This window comes from Corapipo altera, unplaced genomic scaffold (genome assembly GCF_003945725.1).
Source record: "Corapipo altera isolate COAL_440 unplaced genomic scaffold, ASM394572v1 55, whole genome shotgun sequence".
In the NCBI taxonomy this organism is placed as follows: domain Eukaryota; kingdom Metazoa; phylum Chordata; class Aves; order Passeriformes; family Pipridae; genus Corapipo; species Corapipo altera.
Genome location: NW_020884882.1, coordinates 10,730,185 through 10,754,486, shown reverse-complemented (window position 1 = coordinate 10,754,486; position 24,302 = coordinate 10,730,185). Strand labels below are relative to the sequence as shown.

General features: G+C 43.8%; 1 protein-coding gene across 2 annotated transcripts in view; it reads right to left on the bottom strand.

The window, feature by feature from the left end:
- Window positions 1–6,261: 6,261 nt before the first annotated feature.
- SYNPR (synaptoporin) overlaps window positions 6,262–24,302 on the bottom strand; it is a 102,987-nt gene continuing 84,946 nt past the window's right edge. For both annotated transcript variants that reach the window (XM_027640549.1, XM_027640550.1), the window contains 3 exons: window positions 18,258–18,456; window positions 9,083–9,274; window positions 6,262–8,048 (listed from right to left, as the gene is read on the bottom strand). In XM_027640549.1, the coding sequence (XP_027496350.1) occupies window positions 7,782–8,048; window positions 9,083–9,274; window positions 18,258–18,456 (658 nt within the window). In that variant the 3' untranslated portion in view covers window positions 6,262–7,781. The remainder of the gene's footprint in view (window positions 8,049–9,082; window positions 9,275–18,257; window positions 18,457–24,302) is intronic.

The window sequence follows — 24,302 nt, the reverse complement described above, 5'->3', positions numbered from 1 at the left end:
CTAATGTAACTTGTCCCAGGCTATAAAGCGAGTTGTTCCTATAACTAGAGTCAGAAACCAAGTGTTTCTCAATTCCTGATCCAGAGTTTATCCTAGGTGAGCACACCCCTGCTCTATTACATTCTATTCCCCTGTCACAGTGCAAAGAGGAGATCCATTCTGCTTCCAAACTGCTTCCAAAGCAGCATCCAGCACAGAGCCTCTGCAGATAGTGCCTGCTTTCAAAAGCAGCACTGAGCCATATGGCAGAGCAGTCGCACATTAGAGGAACTGGAAGGGCTCCGATGAACTTTGTTATTTATTGGCATGGATATTGCTATTAGAAAACACACAGCTTGTCACGCTGCCTATCTCTGTGCATGGTCTCCTTTCTGCAGATCCTTTGCCTAGAGGTGTCCAGACAGGATAACTTCAACCTAGAAGATCAAGCAGCCATTTTAATCCCAGGGTGGTCTTTTAATAGGTAGTGACTTCAACTACCTCATCCAGCTCATCACTCCTGGTGAAAGGATACAATACTGATGTTAAAACTATCCAAGATGAGACTTTATGTAACAGGACACACAAAGGAGACTGCAACAGATGGCCTAGAGAATTAAAATGTTTTCCTCATTTAGTAGAAGCTAAATTACTGAAGGCTAATGAATAAGGATGTTCACCACCTTACTGTTCCTGGATTTTAATTATCTTAAAAAGCATGGGAAAAGAGAACCTTTAATTTTCCATCTAAGAGTGTCATTACTCAAACAATTCAGAGCGTTTTTCTGAGAGGTTTAAGCTGTCTTAGATCTCTAGTGAATTCTTTGGGACTGGCTCATGAATAAAACAGAGCCTGTAATTGCAATGACGCAGCCAAAACACATATAATCAATGCTCATTATCCCATCAATTAACACACTAAAATTAAACAAGAATTCAGGCTTAGTAATCTCCCATCAGCTAAAAAAAAAAAAAAAAGGAGTCTTGATATCATGTCGAAGTGATAATTCCCTTTCACATCTGTTGAACCATACAACAAGGCATGAAAAGCCTTACATCCCAGTTAATCCATGGAATGAGAATGTTTGGTCTTAGCATCCAAGGTAAAAAATGAGAGTGAGAAACAGATTCAGTTTCATGTTTATCAGCGACAGGCAGTGCTGTGAGCGGGCTGGCAAACCCAGCCCTCTGTGTTTTGGGCACTTTTCACTGTAGATCAGATTTCAGCTCACAGTTGTTTTAATCTCACCGACTTTTGAGAGCCTGAGCTCTAGAACAGGTGATTTGCTTTGCTGGGGTAGTAACAAGTTCAAACAAGCCTGGGGTTCATTATCCCTCTAGAATACACTAATTAGTGTATGCAGGAGTGTTTTTGCCTGACAGATAAAGGGTAGCATGAGGATAACCCTTGCTTTTGCAAATGATCAGCTTTGAAGACAGCGAGATTTTGGCTGTGTGTTGCTCGAGTATTCTGGTCAGCAAGGTGTGCAGGGAGCCAGGCCATCTGCTCTGTAGCTATTTTGATACACGCTATTTATGTTTGAAATATCCAGGTGCTTCTATCGGTCAATTTTTAGCATGTTTCACACGTTAACAATCTTGTCTGCACAAAATACGCAACCTGCCACTTCAAACTGCAAAATCTTTACAGGCAGCCACTGCAAAAAGTCGCAGCCTCTGCTTTGCTTTTGTTATGTTCCCAGAGTTTTCCCATTCTTTTTCAAGTGCTTCTTGCATTTCAAGATGACTTATGTTGTGAAGGGTATATGTGACAGAGCCCTGGCTCCCTTAGAGATGACCCTGGGCAGGGGCAGGTGTGGGCATGCCTGCAGCAGGCAGGCAGAGCCGAGGGACACAGGCACAAGGGAATACCTGAATCAGGAAATGCATTCACATCATTGGCCACTCAGAGTTCATTTCCTCAGCAAACCCTTCAGTAGCTGCAGGAGAAGAACTGCTAACTTGCACCCAGGGAGGTAATAGCTTGATCTCTTCACCCAGAGAAGCTGTGGATGCCCCACCCCTGGAAGCGTTCAAGGCCAGGCTGGATGGGCCTTTGAGCAAGCTGGTCTAGTGAAAGGTGTCCCTACCCAGGAAGGATGGAACTAGGTGATCTTTAAGTCCCTTCCTACCCAAACCATTCCATGATTCTTTGTGAACAGAATATGGCCATTTTGATCTTACATGATACGTGCAATTTTTTTCCAAGAGCCAAGACCAAGAAGCCCCCCAGTCCATCTTAGCCCAAAGCAGGACTGGCTCCCACAGCCCAATACTACTTTCCTGTTGTTGCTCCATTCCTTTGAAAAGCAGGTCTGATGTGCTCCCTGCGGTTGGTCTCTCAACATCAGCCACAAGCTGTGGTGCCCCCATGGGCTTCTTCTCTTCTGCTCAGTGACATGCAAAGAGGAGACACAACCCAGCACTGCAGCTTAATGGGAGATTTAAGCAGTCCAAGGAATTGAGAACTGTGCTGCTGCAACACACAGGCTGCTTTGGCAAGTATTAATTAGCTATTGGCCATGCACCCCCATGGTCACAAAACTGGCTCCTGCTCACCCGTAGCTGTTTTTCCCATGCTAACATACTGCTAAGCACCCTGAAACCTGAACTCCTGCATTTATTCCAGGAGATAGGGAATGGGAAGGATAAATAAAATCATGGAGTGTTTCTCACTCATTTGTATTTCCATCACCATGGGGTTTATGCTGCTTCCACCTGTGCTGGGATGGTGTAGGGGTGTTCTATGTGTCCCAGGAACAGTTGCCTCTTGGCCATCACTGGTTTTTAAAAGTCTCTCTTCATAGTCAATTTGATTTCAGTCAAGGGTGAAATCTGCACCAGTATTTATCTGCTGGGAGCCGTTTGCTGACTGCTGCCTGATGCTGGAGGTGTGACCAGTGCTCCCCCAGGTGACACAAGTGCTGCCACATGGGGTAAGTTTAATGGGCCTGTGAGGGGTGAGGAGGGAGAACCCAGTCAGGAGCCACGGATGGATCAGCCCACGTCCCCTGTCACACATACAGGAGATATCTCAGCCTGTAAATTCAGCTCTGGGGTCACGAATGACTGAAATATTTATGAATCCCATTGCTGAGACAGAGCAGGTAAAACGCCATTTAAGAAAAAGCTATTAGAACTGGTCTGTCTGCAGGGAAATGTGTTTAGTCACCTCAAGTCCAGGCATTTTTCAGAGATGGTACAGCACTTTGGCCAAAATATTCTTGTGCCTCATATGGGGGCTGTCAGGGTGGCTGTGGGGGTCCCCTGTGAGGAAGCCCACTGCTCCCTCAGTTTCTTTGACAATCTAATGGATCAGGGAGGAGTCCAACATGTTTGGTATCGTATTAATTTTTAGAGCAATGCCTGAAAATAATATTACCAAATAATTTTTCCTCTGAGAAATGTTTTATTATAGAACATTTAGACTTTAGAAAGGCAACTATACTCCTACAAACCTAAAACCTTATCAAAGAAGGACACAATAATAAAAATGTAAGAACAGAAACTGGTATCAAAATGCAACAAATGGGATGCCTCTCTGCTTAACTATTAAAATTTCATATCAAAATGCAAAGATCTTCATACTAAGCATATATAGCATTGACAAATGATGGGGTAATCAGCAAATATTAATAGCAAAATACATATTATTGCTGATGTTAGAAAATTCCAAGAGGAAAAGCTCTTGAATTTAGCAAAAGGAGGGAATAAAAAAAAAAATTCTTAAAAAAGAATAGTTAAATCAGGGAGAGCACAAGCTAAGTAGCCTATCCATTCCCATATAGAAAGATTTCTGACTCAAATCTATCTTAAAACTTGTAGACAGAGGACTAAATGTTTGTGACATGATATGGCACAATATGAGAAGAATTTTTTCAGAAAAGGATAAACCAGTACGTGGCAGTTTTAACTCTGTAGTTCTTCATCTGTCTGTCATATTAACTGTGTAACTGGAGATATTGTCAGGAGCAGACTACAGGGAGGTGCAACGTGTGTTGATGCCACTGCCTCTTTCATCAGTACCTCAGAGTTTCAGCCAAGAATGATCCAGGGCTATAGCCTGAATTGCTCATTCAATTTGAGAGCATATAAAGATTGGAAATAACCTAATCAGGTCAGGCAATTGCAATATGAATTCATGCAACAGGAGCACAAACTTTCTCCAAGTCCTGGCCATCACTGAGGCTCTGTTATGGGCAGCTCAATGGCCACAGTGAAGGAGATTTGATCAGTCATCAGGAAAAATATCACGCATAAAACCACCCAACCCCATCAAGCCAGGACAAACCCTGTGGGCTGGGTTTGCATCTGGACTCATCTTGTCTCCTTGATGTGCTGGGCAGTGAAGCAGGCTGCAGAGCCACTGGTATCCAGAGTCACCCTCTCTGCCCTCTCCAGCACCTTCCCATGGGCACTATGCTACAGCTCTGCAAAGTGCATCCCCTCCCCAGGCAAGAGCAATAGGGAAACCCCAAACCAGCAGGTGAGTGTGCCTCTTCCTTGGCCTCTGAGGCACCTGGAGAGAAAGTCCTGTGCTCCCACCTCCCCAGACACGTTCATAGAGGTACCTGCCTCTCCTCCACAGCTTTGCACTTGATAATGCAAACATGCTCCCATCTTGGGTACTTTGAGAAATGGGCTATGATGAGAAACACACTGAAAAATAGGAGGGACAGCACAGAAGATCAAGGAACATGGTTTTTTTCCAGGCTGACCTAGTTATTTAACTAACTGGCAGAGATACTCACTAATGATGAAGCGGGAAAGCTATCAGGCTGCCAGCAGCAGTTTCACAGAGGATGCTTGAGTTTGCTTAGCTATTTGTCTGAAACCCAGGTAACATCAAATGCAGTCTTTCTCATCTGCTGCTCAAGCCTTTGCTATACAGTCACTGTCTCCAGTTCAAATAAACTTCCAATTTCTCAACAATTGCAAACGGATGTGATAAGACTTGAATCCAGAGGAACACGGAGGAAACATTCAGATACATTTTCTTACATAACACAGACAAGTTTTTGTTTTCACTTTTGCTGCTGCCATACTATATTAATCCAAGAAGATATAGATGAAGAGACTTTTCTCCCCTTGTAATTCAGAGTGAAGACTACAGTCCCCAAAGGGTAACAACCAGCTCAACTGCTCTGCATGGCAGCAAGGATGTACCTGTGAAGATCTGGCCAACTAGGTAAAGCAAACAGCAAGTCTTTCATGAAAACATGCTGACTTTTGTCAACTCGTCCACCAGCTCTGCCCTTCATGAGAAAAACTTAGATCTGGAGTTACACAAATAGTACCCAAAATAAGACATAATCTTAATTCTGTTCCATTCTGTTCCCAATCTTGTATTAGAAACTGCCCTTTCTCCAGGGGTGTGAACTCCTGAGGGTTTGAAAGCTGCAGTTCCTGTGTTCACATGGAACAAGAATTTCAGTTTGTTCAAAATGCAGGAATAAACTGAAGCAAAACTTGTTTCCAACTCCCAGCATTGGATAGAAAAGTTTGGCAATGGGATCCTACTGGTCTGGGGAAAAGTTCATGAAGTGAAAGCTAGCTGACACAAAAAAACCATCTATTTCTAATGGAGAGGCTTAGATAAACCAGCTTGAGATATTTCTGATCAACTAATATAAAGGGAATTCAAAAGAATGACAATAAAAAAGAAAGTGGGAGCAGGAGGTATGAAGAGCACACATCCCATCTCACCCCTTGCCACAAACACATTTCACTTTTTCCTGACTTGCCTGTATCTAAATTTTTTACAAACTTAAAAAAAAAAAACAACCAACCAACCAACAAAAAAACCCAAACCAAAAAAACCCATCCCAAACCAAAATCCCCCAAAAAAGAACTGAAAGTCAAAATAAATTTTTTCATTTACCCAGAAAATTGTATTTTGCTGTCATTTGAAACAGAAGGACATTTAGATATTCCAGTTTGTCTTCTTTATAACTCAAACATGGCTTTCCAGCAACCCACAGAACTGGGATGGTTAGCACAGTACTGGGCTAGCCCTACTGACAGGGGGAAAGAGGTAAAGAGGCAGGCAGGTATTAAACTGCACAATTTTAATTTTTTTAGAACTTGTGATACTGACCTTTAATAACAGGTGTCTGTAGAAGTGTTGTACTCCACTGTACATTAAAACAGTCTTCATAAAAGTGTTGGAAAACAGTAAGAATATGACCAATAAGGTCAGGCACAGGAATAGTTATTTTTCTTTAATAGCTATCTTCATCATTTTGCAGTGACATTTCAATATTAACATACTCTGAAAACATGCATTGTATGCAATAACTTTATTAGGGTCAAATAGATATCACAATATAGATTCATCCACCGAGTAGCCATAAATTGGTTACAACAATCATAGAAGAGACTAAGCTGTTTTAAGCTAAGATGCTTTCAACATTACAGCTCATACAATAAGATTATATACTGATACACTTTGATCTAGAAATGCAGATGATCAGTTTTGATTAGTATATTGTGCTTCAGGCTTTCATTCGTGTCAACGCATCCCATATGCCATAGTGAGGGAGGGTTGAATTGCCCAGGGAGGAATCCAAACAGGCTACAAGTCTGGCTCTGGCTGTTTTAGGATGAGTTCCTCTGAGCCTGGGTTATTTGGTCAATCCAGTTACATTCTCCAGTAGCACCAAGCTAGCGCTCAGAGCAGCGACCTAACAGAGGGATATCTAACGACCTCGAAACAGCACGGACAGAAAGGTTTTCTTCTCTTATAAGAGGGCATAAAGAAATATTTATGCTTTGTAAGGTCACAACAATACGTGCGGTTTTCATGTTGCTGTATCAAGCAACAGGGCATTTTCACATGGTTTTGTATACTGATATCTGCACCTCTGTTATCTTAGTTAAATAAATACCTTTGTAAACATATAACACAGTTACTTGGTCCTTATTCTCCACAGCTCACGTTAAAAGATTCACAAAACATCCATAGAAATAGTGATTTATAGAATGAATACTTAGCTGAGTTAAATGGAATAAACATTGGTCAGGTACCATATATACTACTGAATGCCATTTCAAGGAAAAACAGTTTAGTTACAAAGCATTCAGAACTTGGGTAAGCCATATATTCAACTCTGCAAAATATATAAAAGATGCATACTTCTTTTAAACAGACATTTAACAAAATGCAATGGCAGAAGTCAAGAAGTTCCATTTACACAGTCCAGACATTTGGTAGTATGAAACTGCTTATCCATGCACTAAATTACAGATGGATGTCTCAGTTAACTGAAATAATAGTAAAATCTTCTGAAACAAAAAGGTATAACCAAAACAAATGCTCTGAAGAGTCACAGACAGGCAGTTTTGAAAATTTAGGTGCAATGTTACATGCATGGATATACAGAATAATCTGTAGAAATCATAGTAAAACACTTCTGTTTTTCACCAAAATGCAGAATGAAATTCAATTATATTATGCATATTAAATACTACAGACTTGAGGCTACAAAATGCTTCTACCATCTTGACACATACAAAACTACCATAAAGTTATCTCTACGGTACATACTACAACACTGACTCCAGGTCACCACCTGTGAGGAGCACATCCCCTGTATCTGGCTAGTCAGGGAAAAAAGGCCAACTCCAGCCCACCAGCCACCTCCCATCTGCCACAGGAGGTGGGCTTAGACCTTCAGCCGAGATCGATCACCGTGTTGTAGTATTAATTTATGTAGAACCCTTAAAAATCTGGTGCCACTGAAACTTGAGACCTGTTAAACTCTCTACATGTGAGGGATGCAAGAGCTTGCGCTGCGTGAACCCTAAATTTGATTAGCAAAGGAGGTTGGCCCGCTCTGGCCATAGCTCTGGGACTGGCCATATTCACCCACCTGGCCATAGGAGCCTGGCTGGTTGTAGCCACCAGCTGGCCCGTAGCTGTCTTGGTTGTAGCCACCTTGGTTGTAGCCACCTGGCTGCTTCTCCATGGTGTCCGCAGCGTGCCGCTGGCCTGAGGAATGCCAGCCCGTCTCCTTAAACACAAACCAAATGTTGCCTGCCCAGAGGATAAAGTTCAAGTAGCCAAAGACCTGGGTGGGAAGAAAAGGAGCTCATCACCAGCAGCCACAGTCTCCCAGCCCAACCTAACATTATGGACACTGCACGGTCCTGGGAGAAGTCGAAGCTGCTCCCAGTCTGTCTTTCTCAAGGACAAGTGAAAATGTCCTCAAGTTGTGCTAGGGGAGGTTCAAAACTGATATTAGAAAAAAATCTCTTCACTGAAACAGTTGTCAAACAGAGAATAGGCTGCCCAGGGAAGAGGTGGGGTCACTATACCTGGAAGTAGTGTAGATGTGGCACTTGGGGACATGGTTTAGTGCTGGACTTGGCAGTGCTGGGTTAATGGTTAGACTTGATGATCTTAGAGATCTTTTCCAACCTAAATGATGCTATGATTCTCCCAAAATCTGATGGAAAATCTTCTCAGTTTTGGAGCAAATCCCCAAATTTACCTCCCTTAGCTAGCTGCAGCTCACAATGTGCCTGCTTTACTCTTTGATTCAAAAAAAAAAGTAGAGTTTTTAGGCCAAAATATTGTTTTGTCTGAAAACATAATCTAGTTTAAAGAAACTGTGGAAAGATAAAATTGAAAGAAACTAATTAAAAAGAGAGATGTTAATTGGTCATCTGGCCTGGAGGGTTTTTTTTGTGTGTGTGTGTTTGGGGTTTTTTTTAAATATTCCGAAGACCAATTTTGTGTTGCTTTTTTGAGGATTTTTAAAGGAATCTGTAAGGCACAAAACCTTTTATTCCCAAGGGAGCACACAGACCCCTTTTCAAAAGCGTTGCAGCGAGCAAGTTAAAAGCAGAGAGGCAAATCAATGTACTTGGACAGACACTGCTTCCTCCCCATCCCCATCCCAACCCTGCACACTCATCCCGCTGCCGCTCCACGGCAGAGCTGTGGTGAGTCACAGCCTGCCTTTCCCTGCAGCAAGACTGTACTTCCAATTAAATCATGTCAACTAACTGGTTTGCACTAGCCAATTTAGGTCAATACACGGGTAAAAGATGAAAATACATTGCAAGGTAAGGGTGAAGAGCAGCAATCAAAGTCACTTACAACCGAAGTGTTGAGGCTTGACATAACCGGGCTGCGAACAGGCAAGCATTTGTTGGACTGCTGTTTGCAGGCAGACATCAGCAACAGCACCTCGTCCGGGTCGGTCGCAATCTTTACATCTGACAGTCCTTTAGCCCAAGCAGATGAGCTCACTAGCCACAAGAACGAGAAGACCACTGTCACAATGAAATCCTAAAAGACAAATTAGTTAGAAGCATTATACTGGTGTGTCCGTTGGGAGGAAAAAAGATATTAAAAAGCACCAGAAAACTGTCAGAGGGGAGAGAGAAACCAAGAGCTTGTTACTTCGTGGAAGGTTGTGTTACCATCATCACCCACAGAGCTAATTTTCAGAAGTGTCTGACATGCCTAATGGGGCACAGCCTGACATTTGCACCTCTGACCTTGAGGCCATATTTCCACAAATACGTGGCTGGTTCCCAGGATGCTGAGCTGCCTTGAAAATGTTGCTGTTCACAGCACCTGGACAATGAATTGTAATCAATTACAAAATATACATACCTCTAAAGTAGCTGGGACCCGAGGGCTGGGCCTTGCCCTGGGTGCTCCTACAGACAGTCAAGGTGGGTTTCCAATGGGAAGTGTTTCCATCTCAGGGAGAACCTGAAACTGGCTAATCCTCAGCTACCAGATGAGGAGTTTTCTCACCAGCCACAGGTAAGGCCAAATGTCTCTGCTGCACAAGCCATGCAGCCACTAATTATCATGAGTGAGCAAATAAACAGCAAGACTTGCCAAGCAGAGACTCCTCAGCTCCTCTCTGGCCCGGTAGAGCATTTGTTCCTAATTCCCATCCATGTGAAAAGAGGGGAGAAGGTGTGGCAGTCCCTCCAGGATCGAGCACCTCTGAGCAGCTCTGCTCTGATCCACTCTGCTCACTTTCCCCTTGGAAGACTCTCAGGAGCATGCACAGGCATAAACTTCTCCTTGTCTTAGCCAGAACAAGTGGCCAAGTGACACTGTTGTTGTGTGGGTTTGGGGGGAAAGGAGGGAGGAGGTGTGATTTTTCAAGCTTTCTCGTGTCTTGCTAAAACAGAAGAGCCTTTCTGCTGTCATATTTCATCCCATCTGTCAGCCCACAACAGATGGCAGAGGTGCCAAAGTCTAACATACCACTAACTGCATCGCTGCGTCTTGATATCCCACCTCCCATGGGGCTGCTTCCCCTTCCCCCTGGCAAAGTAAAGGTGTACATGGAAGGAAGGGAAAACGCTCATTAAGAACACAGTGTTTTGGGTCGCTATCCAAAGAAAGAAACGATCCCTAGGAAACATCATTCTCATCTTCTACAAGCACACCTGACATTTGGGAAGGAGCTCTCCAGGGCACTGCAGGGATGGAGGACACGAGTCTCCGTCATGAGGGAAGAGGCACCAGTCAAAAAACCCGCTGCACAAGCAAGCCATGAACAAAGGATGTCTCTGCTCACGCAGATGGGATTAAATTAACTGTGCTTGGATGCTTTCCCAAAGGATACATCCTTCTCTTTTAACAATTTGTTTTCTGCAGGCCTGTATCTGCCACTGAGCTTTGAGTTCCTCTGACCTCCTTCATGCTGCCCAAATGGGCTCTCTCGAAGAGCGTGAAGCCCAGGAGCTGACAACTATCTTAACAGCAAAAGAGACTCTGCATTGGCAGAGGCATACAGCCCAGAATAATTTTTCTTCTCAGGGAGATTTCCAGCAAAAGAAATTATTGTATCTCATGTGTCTTAGCGGTTACTGAATGAGAAACGGACTCCTAGAGGCAACAGCTCAATTGCAAACGTTTCCTAAAAATTCCTGCTGGTAGAAACACCAGATATCTGTTGAGCTGTGGATCATGAGGGGAGATGCTCTTTATTTTCTGTGAGGCTTGACATGCTATTGACCCAGATGCCAAGGCCCCATACAGGTTCTGATTGACAAAACGGGGATACAACAGAGTTTTGGGGACTACATTTTTAAAGTGACAAGCAATCCTCTCCCAATGTCACCATACTCAGAGCCTTTGAAAGCTAAATTCAGCTCTGCAATCAGTGCACTGGCAATGCCAATAAATTAAATGCATAACAGCAGGTAGAAATTTGAATCAAACAGAGACAAACTGACTAAAACTAATGCAACACAGGAGGTTAAACTTGCTAAAAAGAGATAAGTTTTAAAAGCAAGCCAAGTTCTTCAAGCAGGTGACAACAGCAGTTTAGACCTGCTGTTGAACTCACAGACCCTGACCCCATATTGGTGAGGCCTTTGCACAACTCATGGCACAAATGGCTATATCTGCAAGAGCCCCTCACTAGCTGCTGGTAGCCCATGTCCTGGGCTGCAAGTCCTTCTAGGAACATCCCATGGTACTGTGCAGTTGAGGGGCTGGTTCTACAGGCATTAAGTATTTCATGTTATTTCTCAGGACTTGTCTTCTCCATCACACCCCAAGCTCCAGCCTTCTGCTGACCTCCTCTGTTCCCCTGTGCCAGGGTGTTCACAGAAGCCTAATCCTGCCCTCTCTGCCACCAATTCCCCTATTTCAGAGCAGGTCAGAGCCTTGGGGAAAGGGTCCTTACTCCTGGGGTGCTGGGATCAGCCCTTGTATAGATGAACTCCCAAAAACTGTAAAGTCTGGCCAAGAGAGAGAGATGGCACAGTGGGACTGGGAGAGGAAACCATGCAGCCCGTTTGCCAGCTGGCCAACAGCTGCTCAAGAAGACAGGACAGGAAGGCTAATGGACCATCTGGATTTTTTTAGCAGGTGCTCTCACAAAGGCTACGTGGCTGGACTCAGGCTCTTGGAGGATTTGTTCTGCCTCCTCTGCACTAGGCAAGGAGCAAAATGTATAATTCTATGATTCTATGACTAGAGTAAACTTGCATCTTCCTATTTATTTTGAATCTTTGTGAACCTTCAGCTTTGGCTGGAACTTGAACCTCTCGTTTTCAAGTGGGTTTGGATTTCTGGCTGAACATTTTCACAGCTCTGGGTGGAACAGAGTTACAAGATAATGACATGCTGAAAATAAAAGTGAATTTCAAGCTAAGCTGTTCTGTGGCTTAATGTCTATCTGGGGAATTTCTCCTTGGTAATTAAGGCCAGAGTGCCTGCATACTAAAACAAATCTTGCATTTCAATGTTTAATATCCCTATAGCATGGGTGAGTCTTTTTTTCCTTCGGAACAAAGTAATTTTTGTAGTTGCTCTCTTGAAGTGGTGTCTACAGATCTCTTCAGTGTGTATTGTTATACGATAACACTACACTCCTAATTGCAAAGTCTCTCTCTCAGATCTCAGCTGAGATACTTTGCTCTGCCTACAGGTGCCTTTGGGAAGGAGGCAAAATAAGAACGTGTAGGGAAAAGCAAAAAAACCAAAATTTAAGATACAGTGAATATCCAAGGAGGGAGTTTTTAAGATCCTGAAGTATGTGCAATAACAACAACAAATTCTTGCTGCCTTTTTCTAGTTGAAACTTGTTGTTACTGAGTTTTCAGAAAATGTCTACTTGGAACACATTTTAGAATAGAACTGTGCATGCCTTTTTTTTTCACAGTAACTGAAACATTCCTCCTTGCTATCAAGCCAGTGGCTTTTGCAAAATATCCCTCTTTGGAGGAGGCAGTCACTTAGAGCCACTTAAGGCTCCTGAGCAGAGTTTTGGATTCCCCAGTGTCAAGCACAACCTCACCCACACAAAAGCATCTGCAGAAGCTGCTTCTTCACTCGGAAAGGGAATGTGTTTCATCTGCTTCGAGCTGGTTGGTGGCTTCAGCAGCCCCTGGAGGCTATGACATACATGTCCCTGTGTGCACTCTGTGCCCTGCTCTGCCTCTCAGCCAAGTCTGCCAGGATGATCTTGGCCTGTTATGCCTGAAAACCAGCAAAGCCTCGGCTCTGGCCTGGCTGGGGTGTGTGTGGAATCCCTCCTCCCTTGCCAGCTCACAGCTGCTGGCTCGTAACTGGCTTCCATGTAGGGCTCCTGCTACAAAACCTCTCCATTCAAGAAAACCTCTTGTACAGTTACAGCATCTAAGGGAGCAACTCCTCAAATGCCAAAGTCCACAACCCCTCCCAGCCAGCGCCTGTCTAGTGCTGCCAACAGGTTTCATGGCCAGCCATGCAGGAGCAGAGGGACATTTCTTTACCCTAGCAGTGGCAAACCACTCAGAGGATTTGCTTTCACAGTCACAATCAACCTAAAAATTCAGGAACTACCCCAGCCAGAGCCACAGTCCCGGTCCCAGCCCGGGAAAGCGGCCAACAGCAGATTGCTGCAGGCAGCAAACACCTTCCTACAATGGCATTTTAGCTCTTTTCTGGTTTGAACGAGGTCCCACCACAGATTTTCTGCCGAATGAAGCTCTGAAAGAATTACACGCTTCTTGCAATAGTGTAGGGCCTTGCAAGCTTGCTTCTGGCAGAGAAGTGCAGGGTCCTTTGGGAGCACCAGCATGTACAGCAAGGTCACCCTGGCTTGTGTTTCAAAAAGATGACAACAGCAGGCTGAAACAGCTCTTTGAAATGCAAAGAATTATTCAGATTCTTCCTGATTTCATTTTTTAACTGCAAAGTATTCAGTCTTTGTTTTCACGGACAGCTCTTTATTCTCTTTCTCTCTGTTTTCTAGAAAGCTGGAGAGAAGTGAGGAAATATAACATGTTTAATCAAAGAGATCTCCAAAGAGCAAACCAGGATGTACTTAACTCAATCTGCAACATATGTAAAGAACCAAATGCCTTTCTGCTTAAGGTGATTATTCACAGGACTCCAGATGCAAAGGAAAGATCTCATCTTCTTAACATGTAAGCATCTTTATGCACCATAAGAATGAGATTATCAAGTAATCACTATAAAAATGAAATATCTCTTTTCATGGCTATATCAGTCACCTTTCTTGGCTAAATAATTTTATGCTTTTATATGAATTGATTGGAATATTAATAAAGTGATTTACACTTACATTTATACCTGATTGCATATGTTTTTTCATGGCCAATCTGTAACTTCCCAAAGACAAACCTGAAGGCACATAGGGTTGTCCGAATGGGGATTTTAAATAGAGCACATATAGGGTAAAGAAACTACGGAAAAAGTAAGAAGTCTGAGTGATGGGAACTACTGATACACATTGACTGTGACCATTCTTTATTTTCTGAGAGATATATGGAAGCATCCTATTCCGATGCCCTAAAACTTCAGCACAGGACTGTTGGGTTGGTCACTCTCTGCTTGCAAGCAGCTCCAAATGTACAGATATGAGGCAGAGCATCAAGGCAGGTGTTTGGGGAGGCAGTCCCACGGTGCAGCTCATCTCTGCTCTCATCATGAACCAGCAATGCCTCCCCCAGGCACATGGTGTTACACAAGTGGGAACCAGCTTAGGTTGGTGTGAGAGATTGGGATATAGAGAAAATTGGTGGGATTTTGTACATCCCATTCATTAAAATCTAAGTCACCATCTCCAATTAATTTCTTTAGAACGTTTCTGGCTCTTGAGCACTAATCAGTCATTTGAGAAGCTGCCTTGCACTTGTTGTAACCACCGAGGCGAGTCCCCAGCTCCTCGCTGTACCACGTGCATTAGGAGGGAGTTTGCAACGGAATTAAAATCACAGCTGTGCTTTGTAGACCTCAGAGACACATTGCACATATCTATTAGGTATTTAATCCCTGGTAACCTGCTTCTTGTTCCTTTAGAAACTGAGAATCCAAGGTCCTCTCTAGGGCTCATCTACCTGTACAAACCCCCCTACATGACATCTCACGGAGTCAGTGAGGGAAGCAGAGGGTGCACAGGGCAAGGGCTTGCTGCTGCCAGCCCCATGGGAAGGGGAAACTCCCACCTCCATCACAGATGAGCAACACAACTGAGGCCCTGTGAGACCAAAAGGAAGATTTTTATCCCCAAAACCTGACAGGCAAAGTTAGGAACAGAAATGGCTCACTGTATAGTGAATGAAACAGGCTGGTGCCATTCAAACAGCCAGGGAAGGAGTTAACTGCTTCTCCCACTGGAAGTATTTCCTTGCCATGATGTCTCACTTCACACTGAACACTAAAATATTTTTCCACAGTTAAAGTGATGCTTTGCTGAGATATCAGCACGTGCAGTTATTTTCCCTGTATCTGTATAAACAAGGTAAACTTGAAACATTTGTGACTGAAATTTTCCCTGCAAGTTTCTCATGATTTAGTGGTCATTAAATTCCTTATAATCTTATCTTTTGCACCCAGTCAGGCTGCTGCAATTTGCTAGTACATTGATAGTGCTCTGACTGCCTCTGCAAGGGTTTTTGAAAAAATATTTAAAAATTTCAAATGAAAGGGTTTTTTTTCCTCTTTCCACTTTTTCTCTCATACTCATTTTTCAAATCCCAAATATTCTTTAGAAGGAAAGGCAGCTCTGAGAGGGTGCTGCTTAAAGGCAGATGTCATCCCAGACTGAGGAAATATCAAGCCAAGAGGAAGTACAAGGCTTAAAGCAGGGATGGTTTTAACTATGAAATTGTGATCAGGCACTGGAGCAGAAGCAAGGATTGATGAAACTATCATCTTCTAACTCTTCACTAAGAGGCAAAACACTGGTAGTCTGGAAACAGTGCCTGATGCACAGATTCTGCCTGGTGATGAAAGGGAACAAGGGCTGCCCTGCCTCCTGCACCAACACGTGCTGGGGACTGGCTGCTGGACTCAGGAGTGCACAAAGCACCACGGATTTCTGCAGCACTTTTCTTTGGAAGGAAAAATCTCAGGGATGAGACATACTCACACATCTGATCTGATACATGTCAGTTCTGTGCAGCATCTGCCTGGAGCTGGAGGATACATCGCCTGCCTCCTTCGCACAACGCGTGACATCCCTTAGGTGAGCACTGCAGCTGTAAGGAACTGGTTTTCACTCTGAGTTTTCCTTGACCCCTGAATTCCTCTTAGCTATAGCTGCCAGCTTTTTCTCTGCCTGGGGCTCTTCATTTTGCCTACAACTCCGCTGCACAGAGGGACTCACACCCTGTCCCCAGTTGGGCTGTGGTGCTGCAATCATTGCACCGGGCAGTCTCCAGGGAGACCAGCAAGGATGTGCTCCAGGCAAAAAAGGTTCTTTTTTCTAAAAATACCAAATACAACACATCTGGCAGTGCAAAGTTGATGCTGGAGTGTGTGGCTGGAGCTGATGGGACTCCCCTCCTGTCAGGCGTAAGCTGACAATAACCCTCAGCTGCTTCCCAACACCACTGACCGGCAGGAACTGGTTTTGCTGTAGAACAAATTCAGAAGCATCTTTATATTCTGAACAAATAAGATCATTTAGGCTTGGTTTAACCAAGACTGGAGAATTGCAAACAGAGGCTTTGGTAACAGACAGTGGTTAAATTTAACCTGTAGATTCAATTATAACCCACTACGCAGAACAAATCAAATCAATGCGAGGTTAACGCTGTAGCGGATTGTGCCATGCATCCTGTGACAATCATCACTGCAGCAGCTGTTTTGGGAAAGTTCTGGACACAGGGAGATGGCCACACTGTGATCTGATATATACTAGTGTTTGTCTTTCCCTTTTCTTATTGTGACAGAGGATAATGCTGTTGGTCAAAAGAAAGAATTATCTGCTGCAAGAAAATTAGATGACAGAACTCTGCAACTTACTCTTTGATGGGACAGTTTGAAATGAGATATTACTTGATGTCACCTGAATCAAGCAGAAGCAAGGCACTTTATTTATTTATTCTTTCCGTAGGGATCCCTTCATCTTGCCTCTTCTCCCCCTTCTCTGTGAAGGTTTTCCCACCTTTTCTCACCATTTTCTAGGAGAGGAAAGGTCCCAACAACCCCCAAATATAGAGGATTAATTTCCTTTGATATGAAAGCAGAATTTTTTTGTAACAATTCATCAGTTTTGAATTATGTAAACTTCAAGAAAATAGCTCCTTGCAGCAGGAAAATCTTTTCCTCAAAACCCCATGATGCTAAGTCTACCTTCCTACAGTTTAATCTTTTGCTGACTGTTACTGTAGTTATTTCCTTTAATAGGTTCAGTTTTCCTGCACTAGTGATTTATTTTTCTTCCTGTTATATTTTTCTGATATTCTTTATTGGTGGCTTTTAGTTACTTAAGGCACAACTCTCAGCCAAGTGTCTGGTTTCTGTTAGTCAAACTTCAGATTTTTCTGAAATCCAGGACTAATTCTTTCCTGGTACTGGTCCATGATAAACTCCCTAAATTCCTTTGGAATCACTCTCTTCACATCAAGACTTCAAGGAAGTATTTTCTCTCCCTTAGTGTAACCTTGTCCTTGCAGTCATGGGGGAGAGGGCTGTCCATGGAAGAGAGATTGTGAGGCAATCCACAGATGAAGAGACCTGACCCAACTTCAGAGCAGGTGAGGGTCAACACACAGCCCTCAGCAGCCCAGCAAAACATGGGGTGTACCATGGGGCACGATACACTGACAGGTAACAGACATCTGGAACAAAACAGCCCTCACTGGCTTTACTGTGTCAACTTATGAGAAAATAAATGCACAGCAGCACTTGCTTTTTATCACAAGCCTTCAGGAATCAGTAAAAGAAAAAATAAAGGCATGAACAGCCACAGCTTGATGGGTGCAGATGATGATAACTGGAAGGCTCATAAACCAGCACAGAGACACAAACATGCTGGGAGCTCAGTGTCATACTGGAAAAACAGCCACATAATTCTCCGAAGCAAAATAATTTGACTGAACCCAGCAGTAATTAGCAATAAGCAATCTGTCTAGCTAGGCTTTGATCAGGGCATGTTTTCATCTGTCTGCCAGGACATGCCCAAGATCTACACTTTCCTTTTTTCCCCACCAATGAAGTTCTACTGTCAGAGCCATAGGGCTCAGACCCTGATCCTGCAATCACTCAGATACACGTTCATTATTTTTCTGAACATCATCACTGCAGGCAGCGGAAGATAAGAGGGAATTGCATAAGTACATACAGGATTAGGACTAAACTCCACCTGCATATAGACTCTGTTACCCTTTGTGTTACAATTGTAAGTCACCATTAAGACAAAAAAAAAAAAGCAGATGAATGCAGAGATGCTTTGGGCATTGGGCCACCTGGGTCTCCCAGACCACACCACAGCCTCAACCACCAAAAAAGCAAGAGGTAAGACCTATGCCTGAAAACACTGCAAATGCACACTTACAATTAGAGGCCCTCTGTTGTTTTCACGGTACTTGTTCTGGAAGAAGATATAAACCACAGTGGCAGCCAGTGAGTAGAGGAAGGCGAAGACTGCAATGGTGACGAAGAACTCCGCCGAAGACGAGAAGTCCCCTATCAAGGCGAGTGTTTCTTTGCGCTTGCCTTCACAAGTGGGAGCCTCGAAATTTACTTGATGCAACCTGGAAAACAACCCAAAGAGCAGCAGGTGAAGTACAGAAAATAGAAACTGTCATCTGAATAAAGATAAATACGTTTGCTCTGTCTCCATCTCATTCCTGATGCGCATCGACCCCCGTGAATAACTGGCCCTCTAAAGCAGTCTTGTGGGCCGTGCTCATTCAGAGCTGCTCGTACACATGAGGTTACACGTGAGTGTCGAGGTGAGACTGAGCACCTGAACATATCTTTTAGTCAGTCCCAGAGAAAAGTTGATGTTCCAATGGTTTGGTACAACCCTTTCTGTCCTCTCTGGGGTTTTGCCATGGCAACAACTGAAAAAGGATAAAATGAGAAACAATTTGATTCTCGAATTCTTACAGTTAAGGCAGCAGAAAACAGGTCTAATCCTCTGTACTAAGCCCGTGAGATGCCCATGTTCGCATGTTCACAGATTCCTTGTGTAAAATTGGCTAGTACAGAGCTACCTGTGGCTGTTAGCCCATAGGGGTAAGCCACACAGCGCTTCTAAAATCAAGCTGCAGCAAAAACATACAACTTAGATCAAAGAAAAAGTCTGCATGCCCTGGTTTAAGCAATGTAAGCCCTAATCTTGTACTCATGCACTGATTTGCAATCAGTGACCAAGCTAATAGATTTGTGGTTCTGTACGAATGCTCCTGCTAGAGTCTTATTTTGCTTCAGTAATTTTAATTTCTGATTCAGAAGAGGAAAGGAGATCCACGGAGGGTGCATTTTGGCAGGTCCTAGTGGATGGCCCAGATTAACATCAGTGGGGACAAGGGACCCAATAAAGGATCACGCTTTTCTGAGGGGATGAAATCAGCAGCAATTACAGAACTGATGATCTGGTGCTGAGAAAGGATTAGGCCTTTGGGGAGACATTCCTCTGCTCAATGGCAATTAATGTGTGCAACAGCAAGCCAATGGCAGCAGCAGCCATGAATATATACCTAAATAAAAAGTTAGGTCCCCAGAGGAAAACAAAATACCCACAGCAGAAATCACAGAAGGTGGATTAATGGACATTGGAGGATTGCATGACTTTTTGCTTTTGCTGGTCCAAACTAAATGTACCCAAACACGTAGGCAGAACTTTTTCATCAGCAGCTGATACATAATGCCTGTTATTGCCTTAGGCATTTACTTCCCTGAGCTTCTGTCGTTGTAGTGGTGGGATGAAAACAAGAAACAAGTTTGCCCAGATTGTGGAGATGAGCAGTGGCTGAGCTGCATTCCCTGTGCAAACCCAGCAGAGCCTGATGAAAACTGAACACATGAGAGGGACCCGAATGCTCACGATCAGTTTCCTGACTTGTTTTCTAAGCTTCCTGGCATCACTGCATACACACTTTCTGTCAGGGCTTATTGTTCTTCTCAAAAATTCGGGAAAAAAAGGGGAAGGAAAATTTCCTACTGCTTGTCATGCCAATTTTGCAGCCTGGAGAGAAAGTGGCTTTGTTTTAACCATCAGCACGATAATGGAAAGATTTGCATGGTCTAAAAATAAAGCTTTCTCTGCTTCCCTCATGCACAGCTGCTTGGGTGCTGTATCGAAACAGAACGAAACCAGGAATCTCTTTCAAAGCCCCTTGAAAACAGCCTTTATGAAGCTCTGGATCAGTAAGGAATGTGGCTCCATTCCTCTTTCCCCAGAGGAATGCAATGCTGTGCAGCCAGAGGCTGTCCTCACAGTCCTTGTCAGGGCTCAAGGCCAGGTTTCACATCCTACCCAGACCATGGGGCTGCAGTCTGGGGTAGGAAGGACACCTGCAATGGGGAGCCAAACCAGAGGTGGGGACCACCCTGTGCTCTCATCTACCTGCAGAACAAAGGTCTCCCTGTCAGCCCAGACTTGGCACCTCAACACTTAAGGCTGGGTGGGTTTTCTTTGGTTGGTTGTTGTTGTTGGTCCAAACCTCCAAATGCTTAATCAGCCTTTTCTGGTTCTGACATTTGCTGTGTTTGAAGGGCCACATTCAGGTACCACAGATGCTGTTAAAAGGTCCTGCTATTGGATGCAGGATCTGCTTTTCCAGCTAAGCGCAGCAAAAGCCAGGTTTTGCTGCAATGGGGGGAGTTCTGTGGGTTTATGTATGCTACCACCTCCCCTACATCACTTGCACAAGCACTATGAAACTGGGCTGAGCTACATTAAATACAATCCAAGTGCCCTGGGGGGAAAAAAAAAAAAGGCAATTGTGCATGCGTTTTATTGTGTAAAACATGTCCTTGTGGTATTTTTTTTTCCTGTACTCCCCTGGAGCCCTGAAACAGTGCACCAGGCAACACATGGTGTCCAAACTCCTGTGCATATCAAAGAGGAAATAATTTAAGGAATGCTTCTATCAAGGTTTAGACTGGGAGTTGCTGCCCATCCCTGTCCCTCTGACTGTCCACAGTCACCACAGCCTCATCCAGTCTCATCATCAACAAACACCAGCCTTTACAAAACATGGTAAAGTATCTGAGACCATTTTCCTTTTCTATCCCCTGTTTTCCTGACTTTATCTCAGTTCTGAATCATAAGTCAGAAAAAAATGTTAATATATGAACATCACACTCATATCTTCCCAGCAGTGCTTTTGTGGCCAGGCATCTGTCAGGGATACGAGATCACAGAAACCTTCTTCCATCAAGTTATTTTTATTCACTTCCTTTTCTTTTTAGATTTCCCCATCCTCTAAGAAAATGCAGTAATTGGTGCCTCTTGTGGCCACCTCACCTCTGCCCAAACAACCAAGATCTCTGTTGTGCAAAGGGCCCCAAAATAGACCGTGATTCAGAGCCGGGAAGAGGAGATGTGGCAGGGAAGAGGTGAGGGAGCCAAGCCCTGGGGTGGTTAGGGTGGATGCTGACTTTACAGGATACACCTGAAAAGTTTTTTTAAAGCAGGGGAGGATCAGTGACAGAAAATCCAGCTTCACTAATAGAAACCTCTTTGATCTGGAATGGCACCTTGGAGAGAAAGCTCTGACTTTTTCCACTGATGTTGCTGAGTCAGCCTTTCTGGGGGCAGGATAGTTTGGTGATGACTCACAAAAAATTAATTACCTGTACCTCTGCCTCCCACTTTTGATGTAATTCTACCTGTTGTGCCTCTTACTTCCTCTGACTTATTCTTCTTTCATCTTCTCTTATCTCTCATTGTTTACACCCCAAGTCATCCGTGGTCAACATCTTCCTCCTACTGCATTTCTGATTTCCAGCACCACCCCTGCATTCCACCTTTGCCTCTCCATTTCCCACACAAAACCAGGAGCACCAAGAGTGACCCTTTGCAATCACATCCTCTGCACTTTGTTAACATCTGACAGTACTGTTGGGCTGCATCAGCAGAAGTGATTTTTCCCTGATTATTGGACAATGCAAATAAGGAACACAACAGCAATAAATTTACTTAATTAGGGAAACAAGTAATGAAAAACCTTTCCCCCTCTAAGTTCCTCCAGTGTTTTTTGCTTTGTACTGCCTTGAGCATTGCTATTTACTCAAAAATAAAGCTGCTGACTTAGGAATGTGACCTTGCACTCCACACTCAGCAGAGCAGCACTAAGGTCATCCTCACTGCCCATTGCTACTGGCATCATCCCCTTCACTAACGTCAGCTGCCATTGCCAAGCCATCCAGGCCTGAATTCCCTCAAATTCACTTCAGTCCGAAGCAAGTCCACCAAACGCAGTCAAGTTTCACTGATGAAGTCACAGTAATTAAGGGCTTCTGAGGTTTCCTCTACCATTTGGCAAACTTGCCGTTGCCGTGGGAAATACGATGACAAGACAGCTGTATTGTCTGGCTTGACAAGATCAAAAGAGGGCAGGAATGTTTTACAGTGAAAAAAAGGACTTTTACATTGTTCCACAATAGCAAAGAGCAGTTACATTTTCAGACACTAATTACCCCTGCTCTGAAAACAATACATGAACCAGACACACTGAACAAAGCTACAGCTGTTACGTGTGCGTGTGGGAGCAGAAGCTGTGCTCTCTCCATGTAAATGAAAAGTTGCCTTTCCTTCCTGAACTTCCCCAGTACCATATTCAAGCCACAGTTTACTTTAAATCATAGCCCCTCATTTTTTCAAGCAGTCTAGTTCCACTGATGATCCTTGAGCACAGAAATGGTCAGAGCCAACAGCCCCAAAGACCCTCCCTGTCCCATGTCCCACTCCACCAGCAGACACAGAAGAGCCCAAGCAGGGGAGTAAGCACCCAGTGATCTAATCGTGTCTGACTCACCAACTTCCCCCTTCAGCAATGCACCCAGGGCTTAGACTTGAAGCCAACAGAACACACAATTAACAGTAAATATGTGCTCAAGCGGTATTGATGAACCAGCACAAATTTCCATTCCTGGGCTTTGATCAGTGTGTGGATTAATAAATAACAGATAAAGTTCTGCTTCCAAAAATTCTCAATGAGGATTAGTGTTTCTCTATTCCTTTACTAGGACCTGGTGAAAAACAGGCAGAAAAAGCTCTCTGTTTTGGCAGGTTGTCCTATTTTCTGAAAATAGCATCTTGTAATCCACCCCCCAACCCGTCTACAACATGCTGGAACAAAATCTGCAACACCCACACACATGTTTGCAAAAACCTAGAGATCCATTATCCTTTCATTGGGCTTTATTTCCCCCTCACTTGTTTCTGGTAGTCAAACTGTCAATTGTCTTTACTGTCTGCAAAGCCCCGAGAGAAATACATCACTGGAAATGAGTTATTGCAGGTGGTGCTCACAGAGGGGTTTCTTGGGAAATATTTATCTTGGCTGATAATCTCCAAAATGAGGGGAAAATGAAATTTCAAAATACAGTAGTGAAATGCTGACATGCACAGGGCCCCTTAGCAAATCAAACTGTTCTGTTGAGGCACAAAACGTGACAAGGGTTTACACTTTCCTTTCCCTAGGATACAGAGTAAAGGCATTTCTTCTAGTTAGCCCTGAGAACACTGGAATTCCCTCATTTCAGAGGACTATGTTGATGTGCTTTCACACCACTGCCTCCAGCCAGCCAGTCCCTGGGCAACTGTCCCTTTTTGAGGTGCCATATATGGATTTTTTGAAGGTTTAGTGAAAGAACAAAAACAATGGGAGCCTTTCCTCTCACAGCAGAGCTCATCATCCCTGTAAAACTTCTCTAGAGATATTACCTGCATTAAGAAAAATACTTCAAAAGTAATCTTTAATACTCAGGTGAAAGTAGAAATCTGTCTAAAAAGGAGAGGTCTTTTTTTTTAAATGAAAATTGAGGTCCATTGACTCTTCCAACACTCTTCAATGTCTGTTCCCAAGGAGGAAGTAGCCCACACAGTGCTCCTCACTACAAAGAACATTTCCTGCAGTGCTGGGCATCCCTGTATATTCAGTGCTAAATCCTGGCTATCTTCAAGGCTGCTCATACAGTAAGGAACAGGTTTCCTTCCAGCCTTTGGGAAGATGGATGGAGTGAGCTCTGCAGCTTTCTCTTCTTCCTCCTTCCCTCAGATCTGCTCTCTGAGGACAGAGTCCTAAGGGGGGGAGCCCTGCAGTGATGAACCCATGTCACAAGCTCTCATACACACCACAAACTCTTGCAGAGGGAGCCACTGCTAAGCAGCTGCCCTCAATCCATATTTTCTGCAAATTATCAACATTATCCAGCAATTCCCGTAGGATCTGAATTTTTGCACCCAGGCATCCTGGAGCTGTTGAAGTTAGTCTGAGGCAGCCAGCCTGTTAATACCACATTTGAACAGCTTGAAATTATTTATCCCAGCACTGCCTGAAGGCATTTGAAACAGTGAGGTGCTTATCCATCCTTTCTAACTGTCCCAGCAATTTTCCATACCTCACTCTACCAGCAACACCCC